The 24,468-nt window shown below is 40.3% G+C and overlaps 1 protein-coding gene across 2 annotated transcripts in view; it reads right to left on the bottom strand.

Annotated features, from left to right (window-relative positions):
• Positions 1 to 24,468, bottom strand: part of PDZRN4 (PDZ domain containing ring finger 4) — a 265,975-nt gene that overhangs the window by 71,190 nt on the left and 170,317 nt on the right. For both annotated transcript variants that reach the window (XM_073619931.1, XM_073619932.1), the window contains one exon: positions 8,928 to 9,026. In XM_073619931.1, coding sequence (XP_073476032.1) covers positions 8,928 to 9,026 — 99 coding nt within the window. The remainder of the gene's footprint in view (positions 1 to 8,927; positions 9,027 to 24,468) is intronic.

Raw genomic sequence — 24,468 nt, 5'->3', positions numbered from 1 at the left:
CTTATTAGGTGACTTCTGAAGGCAATTGATTCCACTAGATTTTAGTTAAAGGGGGGCTGAATACAAATGCAGGCCACACTTTTCAGATAGTTATTTGTAAAAAAAATTGTAAAAAACATTTATCATTTTCCTTCCACTTCACAATTATGGGCCACTTTGTGTTGGTCTATCACATAAAATCCCAAAAAAATACATTTACATTTTGGTTGTAACATGACAAAATGTGGAAAATTATAAGGGGTATGAATACTTTTTCAAGGCACTGTATGTGTATATATATCTCACATCTCACAAAAGTGAGTACACACCTTACTTACCAACACTAAAGAAATTTTTGCTACAGTGTAAAGTAGTAAGTGTACAGCTTGTATAGTGTAAATGTATTGTCCCCTCAAAATAACGCTACACACAGCCAATAATGTCTAAACCGCTGGCAACAAACGTGAGTACACCCCTAAGTAAAAATGTCCAAATTGGGCCCAAAGTGTCAATATTTTGTGTGGCCACCATTATTTTCCAGCACTGCCTTAACGCTCTTGGGCATAGAGTTCACCAGAGCCTCACAGGTTGACACTGGAGTCCTCTTCTACTCCTCTATAATGACATCACGGAGCTGGTGGATGTTAGAGACCTTGCGCTTCTCTACCTTCCATTTGAGGATGCCCCACAGATGCTCAATAGGGTTTAGGTCTGGGGACATGCTTGGCCAGTCCATCATCTTTACCCTCAGCTTCTTTAGCAAGGCAGTGGTCGTCTTGGAGGGGTATTTGGGGTCGTTATCATGTTGGATTACTGCCCTGTGGCCCAGACTCTGAAGGGAGAGGATCATGCTCTGCTTCAGTATGTCATAGTACATGTTGGCATTCATGGTTCCCTCAATAAACTGTAGCTCCCCAGTGCCGTCAGCACTCATGCGGCCCCAGACCATGACACTTCCACTACCATGCTTGACTGTAGGCAAGGCACACTTGTCTTTGTACTCCTCACCTGGTTGCCACCACACACGTTTGACACCATCTGAACCAAATAAGTTTATTTTGGTCTCATCAGACCTCAGGGCATGGTTCCAGTAATCAATGTCCTTAGTCTGCTTGTCTTCAGCAAACTGTTTGCAAGCTTTCTTGTGCATCATCTTAGAAGAGGCTTCCTTCTGGAATGACAGCCATGCAGATCAATTTGATGCAGTGTGCGGCGTATGGTCTAAGAACTGACAGGCTGACCCCCCCACCGCTTCAACCTCTGCAACAATGCTGGCAGCATCTATTTCCCAAAGACAACCTCTGGATATGACGTTGAGCATGTGCACTCAACTTCTTTGGTCTACCATGGCGAGGTCTGTTCTGAGTGGAACCTGTCCTGTTAAACCACTGCATGGTCTTGGCCACCATGCCGAAGCTCAGTTTCAGGGTCTTAGCAATCTTCTTATTGCCTAGGCCATCTTTATGTAGAGCAACAATTCTCTTTTTCAGATCCTCAGAGAGTTCTTTGCCTTGAGGTGCCATGTTCAACTTCCAGTGACCAGTATGAGAGAGGGAGAGCGATAACATCAAATTTAACACACCTGCTCCCCATTCACACCTGAGACCTTGTAACACTAATGAGTCACATGACATAGGGGAGGGAAAATGGCTAATTGGGCCTAATTTGGAAATTTTCCCTTAGGGGTGTACTTACTTTTGTTGCCAGCAGTTTAGACATTAATGGCTGTGTGTTGAGTAATTTTGAGGGGACAGCAAATTTACACTGTTATACAAGCTGTACACTCACTACTTTACATTGTAGTAAAGTGTAATTTTTTCAGTGTTGTCACATGAAAAGGTATAATATAATTTTTACAAAAATGTGAGGAATGTACTCACTTTTGTGAGATACTGTATTTATAAACAGTATACCCAGGTATATGCGCACAATTCCACCAAGATTCCTATTGGGGCCTTTTACTGATAATACATGTTTGTACATTGGATGAATGTACTGCTTTAATTTCACTGGTGTGCATCTATCTACTTATTGTAATGTTATATGCTGGTTGCAGTAGTTCTTCTGCTCCCAATTACTTTGTTTAGATTCCTTTTTTCCATGGAAGGAAAAAAAGTAATCTAATCCAAAAGTACTTTTTTTCCTCTGTTCACAGAGGCCCTGTCTCCTGGGTGGAGGCACTGCTGACTTTATTATAAAACCCATTCTTTTACTTACTGATGGTTCTGGTTCTCTTATTTACGAAAATGTTTAGTGCAATTGCAATATCTTGTCTGAGGATGGCCATTTTTCATAACCCTCCAAAAGAGGGCTACATACTCATAACCATTTAATTTTGTTGTTTAAGAAATTACGGGGGAGATTTACTAAAATTAGTGCACACATAATCTAGTGCAACTATGCATAATAACCAATCGGCTTCTTTCTTCAGCTTGTTCAATTAAGCTTTGACAATAAAAACTAGAAGCTGATTAGTTACTATGCACAACTGTACCAGATTCTGTGTGCACCAGTTTTAGTAAGTTGCCCCCTATGACTCATTACAAAAGTGCCATTTATAAACATACTTTTGTGCATATAACTTTAGAAGCTTATGCCCTGTAAAATAAATGCCAGTTTTCTTATGCCATGTGATAGTATTGGGAGCACTTAGATGACATATGTAAATAAGTAGGTGTTAATGAGGGGGAAAAGGGGGAAATAAATCAAAATGTTGGGGGTTAATGGTAGTAAGGTAATAAAATGAGATGAAGAGAAAGTTGTTCTGATACCATCATAGGAGGAACTGGGAGAAAAAGAGTCAGCTCAATATTGTAATAGAAAGCAGGAGGAAAGTTCTGCGGCACTGACAGAGAGGGGCAGAAAACACTATCGGGGGAAGTCAAAGTTCCTGCTATATACAAACTTTTTGTCTTGCAGCTTGTTGGTGGGTGTCAGTCATCATGATTTATGTGGACCTGCATCTCTGTATGACATGATTGATAATGCAGGCATATTGTAGGGCATTTTTTTTATTAATGGGTTGTCAAAAATGGTGGTGTCATTATTTACTGTTGACTTTTTTTTTTTGAATAGAGATTCAATGTACTCATTCACATGGGGATGCCAGTATCTAGGTACCCCTTATCTAAAAAGGGGCTTCTAGATTCTGATAACCCCCCCACCTGCAGATCCCCACAACCGCTGGGCCAGGATTATGGGTAAGAGGACCTTGTCCTTATCAGCATGGGGGCAAGGCCCCACTTTATGCAGCATAAAGCCTGGTAAGGTTCAGGAGGGGAGGTAATGTTTCACTTTAAGCATTATTAAAATTGCTGCTTTCTGCAAAACTTTAATTTCTAAACTTAAGTTTGCTGGACCCACCTCAAGCCAAGCACAAGTTGTTTGGTTCATACCTACTCCACACAAAAAGAAAAAGGTAACATAGTATTCATATAAGTAAAGTATTACACTGTAAACCTATTTTAATTTGAATATATTCTGAATTTGCAAAAAAAAAAATTGTAAAAGAAGAACATAAAATCTTAATATAGATCACTAAATTAATGCATCTTTTTCGAATCAAATAAAGAAAATTTGCAGTAAAAGTAAATTTTCCATTTTTATAAAGCATATTTATATATTTCAATTACCGGTATCAATTGTATCAGGTCTGAATTTTCTTTCATTCTACTGTAAGTAAGTATTATCAAATATCCTGCCATTGTGACTGTTGATATATTGAGTTAAAACTTGACATCCATAGAGGGCTCTTGAGCCGTTCAGATGTTTAATATTTCTGTAATGAATAATGATCCAGTGTCCAGAGTGGGAACACTATCTATCACCCTCTGTTGATGGTTATCCTAAACCATTCATTAGGCCCTGTCATGCCAAAAGCTATTTTTCAAACAGAAGCACCTCAAGTGTAGCATTTGCTTTTAGGTTACATCTTATATAAAAGGTTCAATATTCCTTTTTAGTAATAGCCTGTCACAAAAAATAATAAACCACGTAGGGTTATTTAATGGCAAAGGCCAGTATAATTACAGAGGATTTTTTATTTCAGGAACTAGTCTTGCAGGACTGCTCCAGGCTGATTAAGATGAAAAAATTATTGTAAGCTTGAAATGTTAAAAAAAATTATAATCATATACAGTTTCACTGGGGTGAAAAGATAAAATAGAGAGAATAAAGAGATAAAAAAGAAGCATATAGGAGCAGACTTAGAAGCTTTAGAACTAGGATGTTTTTGAAAACTGACTAGCCCAGGCAGCCTATTCCATCTGTATGTCCTGTATATCGTTCAACTTTCGGGCCACAGTGACAAAAATATTTTTCTGTTGCTTTTTATTCTGCAGGGGGCATGCACATTCTCAGGTAAAATAATAATGATAAAATAATATATATAAATATATCTAGAAGGGCCATTACACTTGTTGTTGCCCAGTCTACAATGCCATAGGTTGTAAAACAGATGCAAAGCACTCCACACATTTTTTCCAGGATACTGTGACAGAAAGAGTTTATCTGGCTATCATTACACCCTTTTTGTTATGTTGGAAAGCAGATGGACATTTGTTTTTAAAAAATGCCACCATCACCTAGGAAAACATATGGCAGTGGAAGGGGCAGAGATTTCCCTCCAGACATAGATTATGTCAGTGTTAAAGTAACACATTTCCTGGATTTCTTACTGTGTAGCCTGTCTCACACTGGCACTGACCAGTGAAGTAACTGGTACAATCAGGAACAGTACCTTTCTTTTATAACTTGGAGAAGGAGATTTACTACAACTGGTGCTCTCAGAATGTGGTGCAGCTGTGCATAGTAACCAATCAGTTTCTAATTTCAACTTGTTCAATTAAACTTTGACAATAAGGCCAAGTTCACACTGTTCCAACATGGAAGTCGGACGATTTTCGATCCGACTTTGCGATACGACCTCATGTCTGACTTCCATGCGACTTCAATGGACGGGATCTGACTTTGATCCAAACATACCAGGCTCTCTGAGCCTGGTACAAATTTTGAAGTGGAACCCTACGCCAAAATTAAAAAAAACAGCAAGCCTCTCCCCCCCTCAAAGACCATACCGGGCAACATGCCCTCAACATGGGGGGGTGGGTGCATGTTGATGGGGACAAGGGCCTCCTCCACGACAACCCTGGGCAGTGGTTGTGGGGATCTGTGGGCAGGGGGCTTATCAGAAACTTATAACAAGGGGGCCCCCAGATCCTGCCACCTCATGTGAATGAGTAGGGGTACATTGTACCCCTACTCATTCACACAAAAAAGTGTCAAAAATAAATTAAAACAGTACACAGGTTTTTAATAAAGTCCTTTATTAATAATAAAGAATGTTCCCCGTCTTAGCTTTTTCTTTTTCTTCTCCCTTCAGTTCTTCACCCCTCTGGTTCTTATCCATCCACTGATGTCTTCTTCCTCCGGTTCTTCTCCCTCCACTGCTAAAGTCTTCTTCCTCAAGCCCCGGGTGGTGAAGTCACAAGGGAGAGGTGTCTCCAGATGACGTCAGCGGATGGCCACGTCCCATGGCTATATAAGAACTGGCAGAGAACTGAGCTGGTACAACTGCAGGGGACAGCATCGGGAGAAGAACAGCGAAGGAAGAATAACCAGAGGAAGAAGACATCAGCAGTGGAGGGAGAAGAACCAGAGGAAGAAGACATCAGCGGAGGGAGAAGAACCAGAGAAGGGAGAAGAACCGGAGGGGGGAGAAGAACTGGAGAAGGGAGAAGAAAGAAGACACGTTGGAGCTACGACTGGGGACATGCTTCATTTTTAATAAAGGATTAGGTGAAAAACCTGTGTACTGTTTTTATTTTTGACATTGTTTTTGGGGTGAATGAGTAGGGGGTACAATGTATCCCCTACTCATTCACATGGGGGCAGGATATGGGGGCCCCCTTGTTAAAGGGGGCTTCCAGATTCCGATAAGTCACCTGCCCACTGACCCCCACAACCACCACCCAGGGTTGTCAGGAAGAGGCCCTTGTCCCCATCAGCATGGGGACAAGGTGCTTTGGGGTGGGGGCACAGAGCCCCCCTGCCCCAAAGCACACACCCCGCCATGTTGAAGGCATGTGGCCTGTATGGTCCAGATGGGCGCTCGAATGCCCCCCCTTTCCTGACCTGCCAGGCTGCATGCTCCGATAAGGGTCTGATATGGATTTTGGGGTGACCCCATGGCATTTTTTTTTTTTGGTGTTGGGGTTCCACTAAAATCCATACCAGATCTGAAGGGTCTGGAATGGTCTTGAGGGGGGACCATACAATGTTTTTTTCTTTTTTCTTTTAGCCTGGGGTTCCCCTTCAAAATCCTCAGAGCACAAGTCACATGCCACAAGTCGGATCAATTAAGATGATGATCTGACTTGAACACGAATTACATTCAAATCAATGGCATAAAATCATGTCCAAGTCGGACCAAAGTAGTGCAGGAACCTTTTTCAAAGTCGGACAGACACAAGTCAGACCAGCTAAGATGGCGCTCATAGGGAACCATTGATTTATACACGTCATGCGACATGTGCTCCCAAAGTTGGAGCGTATGTAGCACCAGAGTGAACCGGGCCTAAAATCTGGAAGCTGCTTGGTTACTATGCACAGGTGCACTATATTCTGTGTGCTCCAATTTTAGTAAATCTCTCCGAGTGGGTCAACTTATTAACCACTCCAACCCCAAAACCAGTAAACTCTAATACACAAATACAGACTTCAGCCAAGCATAGTGGTCATAGCGGGTTTCTCACTATGCAACTCCTACATTCAGAAAACATCTTGTATTGTTTAAAGAAAAATTAAAGGCATTTTGTGATTAGACACAGGGAGATTGAAAGAAGCAGCAGCTACCAATGGGGCACACATCATTAGAGGTACATTATTGGTGCCTAGCTAAAGCAGCAACATAACGTTAGCTCACACTTCATCTTTAACGTCATAGCTTTAGTCAGTATTTTCATTTTTGAGCTGTCAGTGTTTTAGGGTCTATCTAAACCATTCTAGAGGGTAAAATATAACTGAGGCTATGTTCCTGCTATACCACCTTAGTGGCAGTTTTTCTACACTACTGACGACAAGGATGTTTTAATTATCAAAGTTGATTCAGTGCATCTGGTAGGTTTAGGTTTGTACTTAAAAAGAAACCAAAGAATGCAGCCAAAAAAAAAAAGAAAAAGAAAGTTATCAAAATTATTAACACGTCCAAGCCAACACCATCCTTGGTCCTAAAGTGATACCAAACACATACTGTTTAATTTACATTACCCTTCTTTTTCGGTATGCAAATGATGGCACTGTAATTATTTTAATTTTAAAAAAGTGTCTTCTTTCCAAATCAATATACTGTACAGCTGTCACATGATCCAACTCTTTCGCAGCCTGTCTGTAAGAAAACAGTGGCAGGAGGAGCTTCTAGTCCTCTGCTACTAGTCACATGTTCAAAAAAAAAAAATCAGTCTTTGGAATACATAATAAAAAAATAAACTATCAAATAAACTGTTTTAAATGTCATACAATTATATATTTGAAATCAAATATTTATTATTTGTTGACAATAACATGGTGTGGGTGGATTTCTGCCAATCACAAGCTGTGTCACACTCCTCCAGCCCCTGTCTTAGAATAACATGGAGGTGAAGCCTCCATCAATCAAGATGTTATTTCCCACCCCCATTGTGTTTAGCTAGTTAGTGGGCATGGAGGAGGAGGAGGAGGAGGAGAGAGAGAGTGAGCTGTCATTTACCACTGTGTATACACCCACATGTGTGACTCTATGGTCATATGGGCTACTGTGATGTAATAGGGAAATGCTCAGGGTACAAATATGCGTAAAACTGACCATGTGCACCATAGGTGTGCGCAGCCTATTGCACTAGGGTGTGCACCCCAAAACTCAAACACACATAACTTTCCCTGCAGCCTCACCTGCACTGGACAGTGAATGAATGGGAAATGCCCTGTGCTGAGCGGCTTCCTGTTCATTCACAAATGGAAGCATAGTAAACAACGTTTATTATGCTTTGGTTATGATTGAACACAGTGAGTATGTTCATTTGGAAAAGGAAGTGGCCGGTAAATGACATATTGATTAGCCCCTATCGAAATTCTTCATCCTAAAACATCCCCCGCAGCAGCCGGGAGGAGAGAAGAGGAGGCAAGCCAGGCAGTAAGGGGAATTGGCACCGCACAGTGTTATTAGGAGTTATTAGGGTGTGCCCAGGCACACCTGGCGCGCCCCCTACGCATGCCTATGATGTGCACTAGCTGCCAACATTGCTCTGTAAAATCCCTATGTACATGTACAGGAGGGGGAGACAGAGAAAAGCAGGATCCACCAGGTATTTTGCAGAATACAGAAAACAAATCCCATTGTGAATGAGTATGAACAGCTTTTTAGTACACCATTTAGTGATAGTTTTTAATTATGTGAGTTTAGGGAGATTTTAATGGATGTATGTTTGTATAATTGTGGATTTCAGAAACCTCCAACCTAAGCTTAGTCTACAGCTGAAATGTGAGTGACAAGGATAGGCTGAACTGAATAACATTAATCAAATAAAAGCAGGCTTAATAATTAGAAGAATGCAACGACAATATGAAAATGGCAGTAAACATTATCAGCCAGTAATGTTTAGGTTTATTGTCATACAATCATCTAATATGCTTATTGCATATATTTTTTCATCTTATAAAGGTGCACCATCACACCTACTACATGGACGAAAAAAAATCTGAATTTGTTCCTATAAGGGCTATTTAGTTATTTTCATTCCTTGTACCAATGCACCTCTTCATACAACTGCACTATTCTATTAACACTTCATACATTTTTCACTCAGACTCTTGTACTTTATAACAGACAGTCTCTGTGATCTAGGCATAACAGATGATCTCTCCCACACCCTTTTCCCACCTTTCCTTATTACCGTCAGTCATTTTCTCTTTACCTCACTGACATATATTGCTGTATCTTCCTCATCATCTGTCCTGTAGCAGACAGTTAAGCCCAGTCTATCCTGGCTATTCAGGCGGCACAGTTCCACCTCCTGTAAGAAAAAGGTATAAAAAAAATCCTTATTAAGCAGTGAACCTCCTATGTTCTTCAGAGCACTGTAAGTCATTGGATCATGATAAATAATTTGTCTTTTTATATATTTTATTGTTAAAGCAGACATTTTTAAAAATAAAATGTTTACTTTTTGAGGCATGTATCCTTAAAAAGCTAATTTTTATTAAACTCTACATTTTTAGAGTCAGCTATATTCAGATTACATAAAGCATTAAAACATAATTTCACACAAAGGAATACCAGACACCTTAGTTCTGACTATTAATTTGTGTCAGCCTCCACTGTAAAGTGGTTGTTATCTCAGCCAAAATATAACATACTTGAAAAATCAGAGGACATAATTGTCTTTGTCAATGTAAATATCATGCATAGATTTTATAAAAGATTACCAAACAAACCCTTTGCAGTACAGATATTTGATTTGCTTGTAAGAAACAGGAACCCAAAAATTTCCCCAGTGTCTATGTGCAACTGTATATTGTTAGATCAAAAAGAGTGATCTGAAAGGCTCAAGGATTTAAAAAGCACCAGTGTAATGTAAATGAATACTGTAAACTAAATTCATACACATGTGAAGGTAATATAACATACTGTAGTTTGCTACTGTCTATAACAAAGGCAAACCTTGTCTTCCATTGTCAAGACCAACTTATGGTTGAAGCATTCAGGCTAGTCAAAGCGCAGACAATCTACATATTATTTACCTAGTTATTAATTAAATACTGCAATATTTTCTTTCCAGTTCAAAATAAATGTAACTAAATAGGTATAAAAAAAAATAAACTTAAAAAATGTTGAAGGCAAAACCATCAGAGGGAATTTGGGGATGATTCTAGATGGGCAGTGTACAAAGTTCCCAACTTTGTTGGAAAAGAGTTATGCCGCGTACACACGGTCGGACTTTTCGTCTACAAAAGTCCGACGGACGCCAACGGACCAAAGCTGGCTGACAATCCGATCGTGTGTGGGCTTCCCCGGACTTTCAGCAGACTTTTTCAGCCGCAAATCTGACAGACTTTAGATTTGAAACATGCTTCAAATCTTTACATCGTAACTACGCCGGACCCAGAAATCCGCTCGTCTGTATGGTAGTCAGACGGACAAAAACCCATGCTAGGGCAGCTATTGGCTACTGGCTATCAACTTCCTTATTTTAGTCCGGTGTACGTCATCACGTACGAATCCGTCGGACTTTTGTGTGATTATATGTAGGCAAGTCCGTTCGTTAGAAAGTCTGCCGCAAGTCCGCCAAAAGTCCGCCAAAAGTCCGTCGAAAGTCTGTCAGACGGCCTGTCGGACTTTTGTAGCCGAAAAGTCCGACCGTGTGTACACGGCATTACAGAGCACAATTTTTGGGGATGTAGGGCTTGACTGCAATAGAAACATGGAAAGGAGACTGCAGAAAGCCTTGTCCCACCTCTGAGCTCACACTTAAACCAGCAAGGTCCACACACCAAGTTACATTAGAAGCAACCCATTTGGCATTCTCAGGCCCAATGTTATCTTTTATATTCTCATAGAGCTGCAGTGAAAAACTACAAAAAACAATATGTAGCAAACACACCTAGAACCACCAGATAGCCATGTAAACAATACACTGTAACTGCAGATGTCAACAAGACAAAATTCCTGGCTGTAGAAGATAGTAACTAGAAAAATTCAGATGCACACGCTCTTTAAAATAAAGATCTTATGTTTAACATTGTTACCTCCAGTTCTCCTTCATTCTCCTGTTTGTTTGGCCTTAGTGTGGGATTTCTCACAGACTTTGATGGAGAAACCTTGTGTCTTACATGTGCAAGATTAGGCATTAGCATGGCTTCTCATTAATTTATTAGAACAATGCCTGCGTTTAGAACTGATCTTCATACATCAGAGATGTAGCTTTACTTCACGTTAAAGCATTCGTTTGTTTATCATCACATTAAATCTTAGTAATTAAAGATAAGAAGTGCACATTTGAAACAGCTCAAAATAACGCCCAAACAAGACTGTAAAACAGTAAATTGGTTCAATTTGTTGAAAGCTTTTCAATCTCAAATAAAATTGGATTGCCTTGGGTTTCATCACTTATCAGTGATGACAGGCTGAGAATGGCACGACTTTTTGAATGAAGAGAGAAGGGACAAATCAGAATTGATGTCAACCTACAACCAGTAGTTATGGCTCACAGAGCAGTAAAAAGATGTTGTGTTTATCAAGTCTATGTGCTCGATGAAGTTAATGCTCTGGCCACAGAACTGGAACATGTATTATTTTTCAATCCCAACATTGGCATATCAGATGGCAGGTGTGTTCTCTGGGGAAAATACATTACTTTATATTAAACTAAAAAGATATAAATGAAGGAATAAGTGAGATCTATATTCTATTTCATATGTCAAATTGCTTACTCATAATGTCCTTAAGAACCTTATGGGTAATCAGAATGTTCTGTAAAACTTGGTAGCATACGTATAAAGCAGATGATGTTCACTGCTTTCTCACTGCTGAACAGTCATCAGAATGTTTATTCTGAAAGCCATTCATCATTTGCCTCTTCAATGAGCAATCCAGGTCTTAATATTATTATTACAGCAAATTTTATATTTTGCTGGCCCTGATTGTCAAATGGTAAATCAATCATTTTTTCATGGATTTAGCCTAAGGAAGACCTGCCTTGCAGGCTCCTGCTTCCTCACTGGCACTTATTTTAAGCACTGTAGTCTTAAAATCCTAATCAGCAAAACGAGTCCTCTTGAATCCAAACCAGGAAGATTTACACACCCAACATAAAACTAAGGCAAATGTTTTTGAGTACAAGAATGTGCTCAGATTGAAGCCCGTTTTATAACTATGCCCCTAGGAGTTGCTGCGTGTAATCTAAGGTTGTAACTTTCCCAAAAGCAACAGTGTAATAAAACTTAGAGCGGTTTTAAAGACCATATATATATATTTTAAATACCAAACTTACCTGCTCCGTGCAATAGTATTGCACAAAGCAGCCCCAAAACTCCTCTTCTGGGGTCCTCCGCTGGCACTTTCTATGGTGGTACACCTGTGGGCTCGCTCCCAAGCCAGGTTTTGTGTGTCTATCGCACAGCTTGCCCCCACTGCCGCTTCCTCCTCACAGCATTTGATTGAGAGCAGCAGGAGCCAATAGCTCCCTCTGCTGTCTCTGGGCCTGTGAGAGGGGAGAGAGAGAACTAGCGCTACTGCAGACAGGCAGAGCACTGGATCAATACAGGACTCAGGTAAGTTTTTTAGGGGGTGGAGGGTAATGCATTTCGATACAAAACTTTGTGCTTTAGAACCACTTTAACCACTTACCAACCGGCCCATAGCCGAATGACGGCTGCAGGGCGGTTGGATAACTCTGGGTGGACGTACTATGACGTCCTCCCAGAATTCCCCTCTCGCGCGCCCCCTGGGGCGCGCACCCGAACACATCCGTGACCGCCGGGTCCAGAGGACCCGGCGCATCACGGATCCCGGTAAATGGCCGCTGATCGCGGCCGTTTACCATGTGATCGCGCCATCAAATGACGGCGCGATCACATGTAAACAGACCGGCGTCATCTGATGACGCCGGTTCCTCTCCTCCCCCTCTCCTCCCCGCCTGTGTACCGATCGGTACACAGTGAGCTGGGAGGGGGATGGATGGATGTCTGCAGCGCTGTGGGCTGTATGTGTAGTGCCCACAGCGCTGCACAGAGACATCCAGGCATCCATCCATCCATGCTCAGCCATCCCCACTACACTGCAATGCTGAGCAATACTCTGCAACACCCCCACAATACTCTGCAATGCTGTGCAATACTCTGCAACACCCCCACAATACTCTGCAACACCCCCACAATACTCTGCAACACCCCCACAATACTCTGCAATGCTGTGCAGTACTCTGCAATACCCCCACAATACTCTGCAATACCCCCACAATACTCTGCAATACCCCCACAATACTCTGCAATGCTGTGCAGTACTCTGCAATGCCCCCGCCATACTCTGCAATGCCCCCACAATACTCTGCAATGCTGTGCAATACTCTGCAATTCCCCCGCAATACTCTGCAATGCCCCCGCCATACTCTGCAATGCCCCCGCCATACCCTGCCATGCCCCCGCCATACCCTGCCATACTCCGCAATACCCCGCCATACTCCGCAATACCCCGCCATACTCCGCAATACCCCGCCATACCGAGCCATGCTCAGCTGTACTCAGCCTCTGTATGTGGCCAAGCTGTGGAAGTCTCACACATGGGGTATCGCCGTACTCAGGAGGAGCAGGGGAATCTATTTTGGGGTGTCATTTTTGGTATGTACATGTTATGTGGTAGAAATATTGTATAAATGGACAACTTTGTGTTAAAAAAAAAATGCGTTTTAACCACTTCCCGCCCACCGGCCGTCATACAACGTCCTTGACTTTGTGCGGGGATATCTGAATGATGGTTGCAGCTACAGGCATCATTCAGATATCGGCTTTTTCAGCCGGCGATTCCCTACACCATGAGAATGATCATAGCAGCTGTTCCACTGCTTGATCGTTCTTACGGGAAGCGAGAGGGGATGTCCCCCCCTCCCGCGCTTCTACCGACTCACCGCTACGATCGAAGCCAGGATCGTTTTTTTTTTTTTTTTTTTTATTTCAGGCTTCCCAGCCTAGAGGTGAGATGTGGGGTCTTATTGACCCCATATCTCACTGTAAAGAGGACCTGTCATGCCATATTCCTATTACAAGGATGTTTATATTCCTTGTAATAGGAATAAAAGTGGTCAAAAATTTTTTTTTTTGGAAAAAAGCATCAAACTAAAATAAATAAAGTAAAATGAACAATAAAAAAAAATAAAAAAATTTTAAAGCGCCCCTGTCCCTGCGTGCTCGCATGCAGAAGCGAACGCATACGTAAGTCCCGCCCACATATGAAAACCGTGTTCAAACCACACATGTGAGGTATCGCTGCGATCGGTAGAGCGAGAGTAATAATTTTGGCCCTAGACCTCCTCTGTAACTCAAAACATGTAACCAGTAAAAAATTTTAAAGCGTCGCCTATGGGGATTTTTGAGTAGCAAAGTTTGGCGCCATTCCACAAGCGCGTGCAATTTTGAAAGGTGACATGTTGGGTATCTATTTACTCAGTATAACTTCATCTTTCACATTATGCAAAAACATTAGGCTAACTTTACTGTTTTGGTTTTTGTAAAGCACAAAACAGTTTTTTTCCCAAAAAAAACGCGTTAAAAAAATTGCTGCGCAAATACCGTGCGAGATAAAAAGTTGCAACAACCGCCATTGTATTCTCTAGGGTCTTTGCTAAAAAAACATATATAATGTTTTGGGGTTCTATGTAATTTTCTAGCAAATAAATGATGATTTTTACATGTAGGAGAGAAATGTCAGAATTGGCCTGGGAGCTACAGAACGCCTGAAGGTGCTCCCCTGCATGTTGGGCCTCTGTATGTGGCCACGCTGTGTAAAAGTCTCACACATGTGGTATCGCCGTACTCGGGAGTAATAGCAGAATGTGTTTTGGGGTGTAATTTGTGGTATGCATATGTGGTGTGTGAGAAATAACCTGCTAATATGACAATTTTGTGGGAAAAAAAAAAAGTTAAAAAAAAAACCTTGATTTTGCAAAGAATTGTGGGAAAAAATGACAACTTCAAAAATCTCACCATGCATCTTTCTAAATACCTTGGAATGTCTTCTTTCCAAAAAGGTATCATTTGGGGGGTATTTGTACTTTTCTTGAATGTTAGGGTCTCAAGAAATTAGATAGGCCGTCAGTACTTCAGGTGTGATCAATTTTCAGATATTCGCACCATAGCTTTTGGACTCTATAACTTTCACAAAGACCAAATAATATCCACCGATTTGGGTTAATTTTACCAAAGATATGTAGCGGTATAAATTTTGGCCAAAATATATGAAGAAAAATTACTAATTTGCAAAATATTATAACAGAAATGAAGAAAAATGCATTTTTTTACAGATTTTTCGGTCTTTTTTCTTTTACGGCGCAAAAAATAAAGAACCCAGCGGTGATTAAATACCACCAAAAGAAAGCTCCATTTGTGTGAAAAAAAGGACAAAAATTTCATATAGATACAGTGTTGCATGGCTGAGTAATTGTCATTCAAAATGTGAGAGCACCAAAAGCTGAAAATTGGTCTGGTTAGGAAGGGGGTTTAAGTGCCCAGTTGTCAAGTGGTTAAACTCTTGCCTGAAGTTGCAGTGATTAGAGGCCCTCGCACCCGCTGCTGTGAGCTGCATTCAGTGTCACCAATAATACATTCACAAACAATTTTATGTTAGTAATTGTGATCCTTGCTGAATTCCCCATATAGTAGGGTCTAAATATATGTTAACAAGAGTGCCTCAGTTCAGGCTGTTAAAATTAAAGGAAACTTGTACTTTTAAAACAAGGATGTTGCCATTGTTGCCCTCTTCAGAAAATGCTAGTTGTCAGGTTGTTGCATCAGTGGAGCCGAGGTGAGTATATATCCCCTTTAAATTCCCCTCTCCATAGAAGCTCATAGTCACCTTTCCTTATTCTACTGGTGCTTCATTTAGCCAGCAGGAGTGTGGAAAGGAATCTCTGTATAAACTCCAAGTCTTGGAGGACTCACTATTTGTTCACATGTGGCATATCATCATGCACCAGTGTTGTCAAGTTAAAGGAAAGTAGTGATTGAGATCCTCACCATACCCCAAATAGGGCAATGCTATTTGCTCCAGAGTGTAATGGAGCAGTGGAGGAGAAATGAGAAGATTACTATGTGCTACTGGGGAGGGCTAAAGTGAGCTGATTAATTAGCCTTACTTCACTCTCTCAAAGTAATTAGCTAAAAAAGGGTCGGGGCAATAATGTGGATGTGTGGTTGTATATTTGGTTATACAGTAAATACAGCACTGTGCAAAAGTTTCAGGCAGGTGTGGAAAATGCTGTAAATTAGGAATGCTTTCAGAAATCGAAGTGTTATGCCTCATACACACGATCGGGCTCCAACTTGTCTTGCATACACATGGTCACACAAATGTTGGCCAACAGTTACGAACGTAGTGATGTACAAGACGTACGTGATATCTCATTTACGAACGCTAGTTATATCTCTGACGCGTACTTGATTCCGAGCATGCATGACTTTTGTCCGATGCACACACGATCGGAAAGTCCGACAACAAACATTTGTTGGCGGAAAATTTGAGAACCTTCTAGCCAACATTTGTTGATGGAAAGTCCGACAACAAATGTTCGATGGAGCATACACACGGTCGGACTTTCCGCCAACAAGTTCACATCCAACATTTGTTGTCAGAAAATCCGATCGTGTGTATGGGGCATAAGTACTTTAATTTTAGCAATTAACAAAATAGAAAATAAATGAACAGAAGAAAAATCCAAATCAAATCAGGCAGAGGGGAGGAGAGGGAAGTGTGTGATTGACCCCTTTATTTATTCTGCAGCAGGACAATGACTCCAAACATACTGTCAATGTCATTAGGAGCTATCTTTAGAGTCAAGAAGAACAAGGCATTCTGGAAGTGATGGTTTGGCCCCCACAGAGTCCTGATCTTAACATCATCTAGTCTGTCTGGAATTACATTAAGAGACAGATAGATTTGAGGCAGCCTCCATCCACAGAGGATCTGAGGTTATTTCTCCAAGATGTTTGGAACAACCTACCTGCCGAGTTCCTTCAAAAACTGTGTGCAAGTGTACCTAAAATAATTGATGCTGATTTGAAGTCAAAGGGTGGTTTCTTTTGACCGCTCACTATGCATTTTGTATATTGATTAAAATAAACAATTAATATATGGTATATACCTATATTTTCTAAAGCAGCCTTTACAGCATTTCTTCACACTTGCCTAAAACTTTTGCACAGTACTGTATTTCTGAATGTTTAGTTGGCTGCATCATGCAGAAAAGAATAGTTTGCATACAGTATGTACTTCCTGGGTTCTTTTAGGATCGTTACATAGATTTGTATTTCTTTGCAAAGAATTTACCAAAAAGGATTAGGCAGGACATAAACTTTAAGATAGCAAAGAGGCAAATATTTTACAATATGTTAAACAATATGACATGCATCATACAAAGTAATGTTGATTTACTGATACAGACTATGCAGAATTAAATCATTTTTAATTAGCCGATAATGGCATATTTGGGACCAAAACAAAGTGCTGTAAAAGGCTTACGGTGATTCTATTATACAGCTGCATCTCTGTGTCAGCTACTGTCAGTCAGTGAATTTGCTACAGGATACCGACATCTGACAGCAAATTAATGATTGCTAAAGAGTAATTAGCAGACAATAGGGGTCACTGGAAATCTGCCTGGGAATTGCTAGAGCCATAATATGTATATCTACTGATAGCATGAGTTCATATCAGATTAAAAGGTAAATTATATTTTTACTATCAATCAATATAAATCTGCCATTAAAGGCTTACTAAATGTTAAATGAAGTGAAATCATCACATATTTTATGGTCCAGTTAACAAGATAATTAGATTTTTATAAGCCTTAAACTGATCAATTTTTATCTTTAAATAATATATTTTACATGGAAACTATACCTTAATTTAAAATATCTAAGCATGTTACAGTACAGTATTCACACTAATTGTTATGTAAGCTATATTTTAAAGGAGCAGGATCCATTTAGTTTCAGATATGGTTGAATAGTGGACTACTGCCAGTAGTTTGCATGTCATCTTACTGATAACAGTATCATGTCCAATAAAACTGAAAGCTTTAAGCCGGCCATAGATGGAGCAATTTTCTTTCCTGCAAACACGTCATTGTTGAATGGGGACTCCCTCACGCAGAGCCATCATGTTCTCCCAGCGGGGGGTGCAGGGATCCGTCCCTGCTGGGTGAAAACAGTGATTACTGCTAGTGGCTATAATAGTTATTAGCAATAATCGCATGTAAAATTGGACAGGCTGGTTGTACCCAAGTTAATCGACCAATCAGCTTGGGTACATTCAGCCTGCCCATACATGGTTCAAATCTCGACTGGTCCCTGCTGAGCCGACCAAGATTTGAAATGTCTATAGCTGGCTGTAGACCTTCAAGATAGTAGGACTATAATTGTGTACAAAACAAAACGGTCTGTAAAGATGTATTATTAGTTCTCAATTGATTCAGGGAGAGCCACTGTTTTCTTTGTAATAGCAAAGCAGTGAATTGATTAACAATGGCAAAATAAAATCTCACAGCCCATGTAAAACATGGTGGAAAGAGGTTACTTTGAATTAAACCATTGTCAGAGTTTTTTTTAATAGAAGAAGTATTACAAATACACTACACCCAATATGAGACTGTAAAGGTGCTACTCAAACAATAATCTTATATAAATTATTTTGATGTATTAATTACAATCACATAATAATTTTTTTTATAACAGTAGTATCAATATGCTATACAGTATTCAGAAATCCTTGATTGCAAGATACTGAAAAATACATCAAATCCCTAAAAGAAAAAACTAATAGGACTTTTAAAGTGTCAGCGAGCAATGAATACCTTGCCTAGTTAAAACTGACCTGAACTCAAAAAAGTGAATGTTTGATATGTCATAGGGAACGGTTTTTAAGCTTTGTTCACTTGTGTGGCTAGGGGGCAGTAAAACCAGGTGGTTGAGTCAGATTTTGACTGCCCCCCACCCCCCCTTCAACCGCCCACCTGAACCTGTGTATGCAGCTGTTCAGGGCTATATACATACATCAGTTGCAACCCTGTGTTCCATGATAGTGGCTAAAATTAAACAGCCTGACATGTTCAAGGGGCATTACCCTAGCCAAACATGACTAATGCAAATTGACACAGCTGCACCACAACCACCCTGTGGTCATGTCCAACACATGCAATTGATTCAAGGTAGTGTGGCATTTACAGGGTTAAATTAGGCTGTGAAGTTGTGACATGATACCTTCTTCACCAGGCCCTGTGAAGAGTGATTTGATCCAGAGGGTGAATAAAATCTACTAAGCACTAACAAATTTCAGGGAGACATGGGCATGCTGGTCTCACTTTAGAGAGTCACCGGAAACAACCACTTCAAATAATGCCTCATCTTTCACCACCTAGAGTAATCCATAGCTAACATTGACAACCACACCATAGACCTCCGCATCTTCACTTCTCCCTCATACCCCACTTTACCTTTGAAACTTTCCTCATACTCAATATGCTAGACAACTCTTAATATCTACAATCTAAGCAAAGACCCACAAGGCTCTTACAGACAGGTTCACACCGCTAGAGGGACCCTAGAGACAATCTCCACCTCCTACACTTCAGCCTTATAAATGCATGGGATCCTTCTACCACTATAATGCGCGCATCCACTCAATACGATAAAACGTCCTTCTTTGCACCACTACTACACAGATGTATGCCCCCCCCCCCCCGAGCCCTATATAGAGCCCTATAGGGGTGACCGGGGGCGGGCGGTGTAAGCTCATACATTAAGCAGAGCTCACCGCACGTGCATACACCTACCCCTTGCTACGGAGGACTATAGAATACCTCTTATCCATATCCTTCTTGACCACGATCCTCGCATAGAGTTGCAGACAAGCCTGTTTAAGAAGGATCAAGTTAAATGTATACTTCCAGGAAAAAATTATGAGGTTGACCTACAATGATCACACTGTTCTTTACTTTGTTTATTTCACATTGACTTTGTTTGATGACTATGTATTGCACAATACTATTGCAATTACTGTAAACCTGTAAAACTTCAACAAAATCTCTTTAAAAAAAAAAAGTCTACTAAGCAAAATATGCATACAATTGTTTTCATATTTGGTCTCTACAGAGTCATAATTTCATTCTGTTAAAATGGTTCTAAACCCTGCTTGTGCTCCTAAATGATGAGGCACACTAGCAGCCATTGATATGCATGGGATATGCTTTTTTATTTTATTGTTAGATACTTTTTTTCTCATGTCAGTGGAGGTCATGTGTTCTCTTTCTTTTCTCACCTGCAGCACGGCTTGGGCTGGGGGCAGGGCTAAGTTAGAGCAGGCCCTAGTTCCAGTGATTTCCCCTCAGCTTTTACAGGCTCTCCTCCAGGCTGAGTAAAGCTGAGTGAAGCTGTCAGTCAGGAATCTCATCCACTCACCAATGCCTGGGGTCGATCAAATCCTCGACTGACAAATTCAATCCACTTTGCACAGCCTGTGCGGAGGGTATGAAAAAGCTGAGGGGACCCCACAGGATACGTGACCTGTTGTGGCTTAGCTCCACCCCCAACCTGAGCCACACATAGTAATTGGGGAATATCCTTTACAGTAAGCTGTGTCTTACATAGCAGAAAGGGAACATCTCACAGATCTCACAGATCGTTGCCACCACACTATTAGTGTCACAGGCTGCACAAGAACTTAAGTAATAAATAAAGTTTATATAATAAATAAAAGGCACAGGCACATTACAATAATTACTAGGAAGGGTTTCCTTTTTTTTTCTACTGTGGTTAGTGACACTTTAAACAATTTGTTGGTCATCAGATTGTAAAACCTTGTCAGATGGAAATATAGATGTATGTAGAATGATTGGCAATAAGGGTGTGTCTTACACAGCAGAAAGGGAACATGCACAGTGTGGTGGCAACAGTACAGCAGCTCTATAAGCTCACAGATCGTTGTCACCACACTATAAGTTTTGCAGGCTGCACAAGAAATTAAGTAATAAATCAAGTTGTTAGAGCTAAATAAAGGACACAGTCACATTACAAAAATTACTAGGAAGGGGTTCCTTTTTTTCTACTGTGGTTAGTGACACTTTAAATAAATTGCTGGTCATCAGATTTAAAAACCTTGTCAGATGGAAATATAGATGTATGTAGAATGATTGGCAATAAGGGTGTGTCTTCTGAGCATAATAACATTTTCCAATACACCAATCGACACACCCCTCAGACCCATTAAATGGGTGTCATTAGATCTGTGACACCTTTACACGGGCAAAAAAATGCAGTTGCATTTGGCAACTGTAACTCTTGTTTATCATCCAAACTATTAAAGAATGCTATGAGTCATTTATGAGAGCCAGTGACTCTGATATATCAGACTGAACTTACTTGGTAAGATAATTGAACTCTGTATGAAAACAAAGACCAGGCACATTTTTTAAAAGTATCTTTCCCTTTTGATTATATATTTTTTTTGTTTTAAGTTTTAATTTGCCATACCAATGATTACATACAGAGACTGCCAGCACATCACTGGATTACAAAACAGGTAGAAGTATCGATATGAACACATGCAAAAAATCATTGTATGTTTCAACAACAGTCTAAAAGAAGTATAACAGTTATATAACTATATACCAATAGTATTTTACACAATATATTTAGTATCATGAATGTACAGCCTTTTTACAACCCATAAACAACTTTGAACAACACGACGTGCAGTGTTTTGAAAACTGAACCTCAGTAGAATATCTCATTTCCAAGTTCTCCGCTAGATATCATCCAATACTACCGCACATATATTATTTCAGGCTAACCTAATTTCCACTATCATGGTTACATAAACTGTTATGCTGCTCTCTATTAATATCATCTACTTCCAGTAAGGTTTCTTGTGAATCCACCCATCTAGACCAGATTTTTCCCAAATATATTAGAACATCCTCTAGATGCGTAAATAAATGTATACATTGGTAAATCTGCATTAATTAGTGTTTTGCAGGTTGTAATACTAATACAATGTAAAACTAATACATTCAGAGTGTATCCACTGTAAGTTATCAGCTTCCTTGCATAGAAAAGGATCAAAGGAACGTTTTGGTGGAAGTATCCATTTCCTCATTGCAATTACTCCCAAAAGACAGAGGATTGCAAATATTAGGGATATTAAATGCGTCATGTGTGCAATGAAATTAGTGACCTGCAACCAAAGGGGCTGAATTATATTATATGTCCACACCGTATGTATAAAGGTAATTGCAACAAGGAGGAATACAATACAATAGCATCAATGCAAATAACCCACTGCATAAATTATGTGTTCTAGAAATACGCATCTCAGGACTTTTTTGTGTTCACTGCAATCATTATAACAAGACTAGCCGCTCCTGTTTGTCAAATGCCTTTTTTAAATGTTGTTGTTTAAAGCTTCAAACCAGGGAATAATAATAAATTAAAAAAAAGAAGAGAGAAGAGGCGGAGAGAGAAGGGGAGATTAAATTAAGTGTGGAAAAAGGGAGGAGGAGGGGGTTATCGCCTTCTCTCTGCTTCAACATGCCACAGTGTTGTATCCTGAGAAAATTAGATACGACCCAACCTGCAATTGGGAAGCCAAGGGTGTCTGATCTGTATAGAAGAAATATGGCATCCAAATCTGCCAATACTTCTCCTGGTCATTCATTACCATAGTAAGGTTTTTGTTTGCTAGACTTTTGCCATTCTGGCCTGCCAGGATCACGTTTATTTTATGGTTGCTATTGTCTGTTTTGTAATATACTGTCTGGAAATTTTCCAGCACCCTTTTTCTTATCTGTTCATTAAAATGCTATTTAAAAAATTGTTACAGTAGTTCTAAAGGCGGGAGAAATTTTAAAATATGTCCCCCTTGGGTAAATTGCCCCCTCACTTTACCTAATACTAACCTGAGTCCTATTTTGATTCAGTGTTGTGTCGAGTGCAGCAGCACTGCTCTCTCTTCCTCTAATTACAGCAATCTGTGAGAGCATCGGGGTCATTGGCTCAAGCTGCTGTCAATCAAATCCTTTTAGGAGGAAGGGGGTCTGCCCGAGCCACGCTGTGTGTGTGTCAACAGATGCACACAGGCCGGCTTGGACCTGTAAGAAGGAGGTTTCCAGCCGCTTTGTGCAATACCAGTGCACAGAGCAGGTAAGTATAACAAATTGATTATTTTAATTAAAAAAAAAATAGTTTTACAATCATTTTTAGCTGATTTGATCTAATTAGAAATGAAAAGAGTTTTTGCTTCTGTAGGGTGATACTGCATATTAAACGTTGTTACATTCCTGTCATTGCATGGCAGTGAGTAATACAGACATTTATTTTAAAAGGTCAGAAATGCAACAGCAAATGCTGTGCATATCTGTTAAATTTCTGTTCTGTTAAACACGGGGTGGCAGCTATGATGTGTGAGTTTGTGTGTGCGTGTCAAAGGTTAACTGCAGTGTAACTCTGTATATTCACCATTAAAATGTTACTAAATCTACAACAGTAAAATCAATCATCTGCACATGCTCAGTTTAGTATGCATTGCTAGAGGTTTTTTTTTTTGGGGAGAGTGCATGTGATCCGCACAGGATCCATCAGCACTGTCCAGATAGGGGGTCGGGGGTCCTGCAGCCTTATAGGACAGTCAGAGCCGAATGAACATTCCTCCTATAAGCTTTCTTTTCAAAAGTTTTTATTGGTAACAATCATAATGCAGTTATAGACAGTTTCAGTCTAGCATAGAAGAATTACAGAAAACAGAGTACATTTTGGTAGATAAGTATAACGGTGGTACTCCGTAAGGAGGAGGTCGTGGTAATAGCTAAACAGCACAGTACCGGTGGTAAACATAGGGTGAGGAGGGGGGTTGGGAGGAGGAAGGGTGACAAGAAAAGGTGGGATTAAAGAAGAAAGATAGAAAAATAGACAGAGGAAAGGTGGTCGGATGGCTTACACGGGCCGTCTACGTATTTAGAGTCGTTTTCGTTAGGGGGACAAGGGGGTTTAAGGTTCTAGAAGGTGTTTATCAAAATCAGGAGGTAGAAAGTAGTCTATCTATGGGCACCCAATTTTGAGATGTTGGGGAATTTTATCAAGAATAGTGGCTTCAATTTTGCTATGTATCATAGCCTGTGTGACCCTATTCTTTACTTCAGCTATATTTAAGGTTGGGGTTTTCCAAGCTCTGGCTATTGTTTGCTTGGCCGCAGTGATGAGTTGGAGAAGACGTAGCTGTGCTCTAGTATAGTCTTGTGGGAAGTAGTTCAGTAGGGCGAAGGATGGGTCAGGATTGAGAGGTTCTCAAAGCAGGGTAGAAGCCATTTGAAATATTGTCGCCCAGAAGCGTTGTACAGTCGGGCATGTCTACCATACATGTGTATGTGTGCCTCTTTCGCCACAGAGCCGGAAACAATCTGGTGAGTATGTCGGTAAGAATTTGGCAATCCTAACTGGGAACAAATACCACTGCATAAGAACTTTGTAGTTTGCTTCTAATGCGATAACATTTTGGGACGAAATTTTGGTGTTAGCCCATATATTCGTCCAGTCTTCTACGTCTAAGCCTATAGCTAGGTCTTTGGTCCACTGTAGAGCATATGTTGGGAGCGTAGCTGGGGAGGATGTGAGATGGGAATAAAGACGGGAAATGATCCTCCTATAAGCTTTAACCATACACTGATATAAGTCACAAGACTGATATATACTGCTGATGAG

This window comes from Aquarana catesbeiana, linkage group LG03 (assembly GCF_042186555.1).
Source record: "Aquarana catesbeiana isolate 2022-GZ linkage group LG03, ASM4218655v1, whole genome shotgun sequence".
Lineage (NCBI taxonomy): Eukaryota > Metazoa > Chordata > Amphibia > Anura > Ranidae > Aquarana > Aquarana catesbeiana.
Note: the sequence above shows the minus strand (reverse complement) of the source record. Positions and strands in the feature narration are given on the sequence as shown.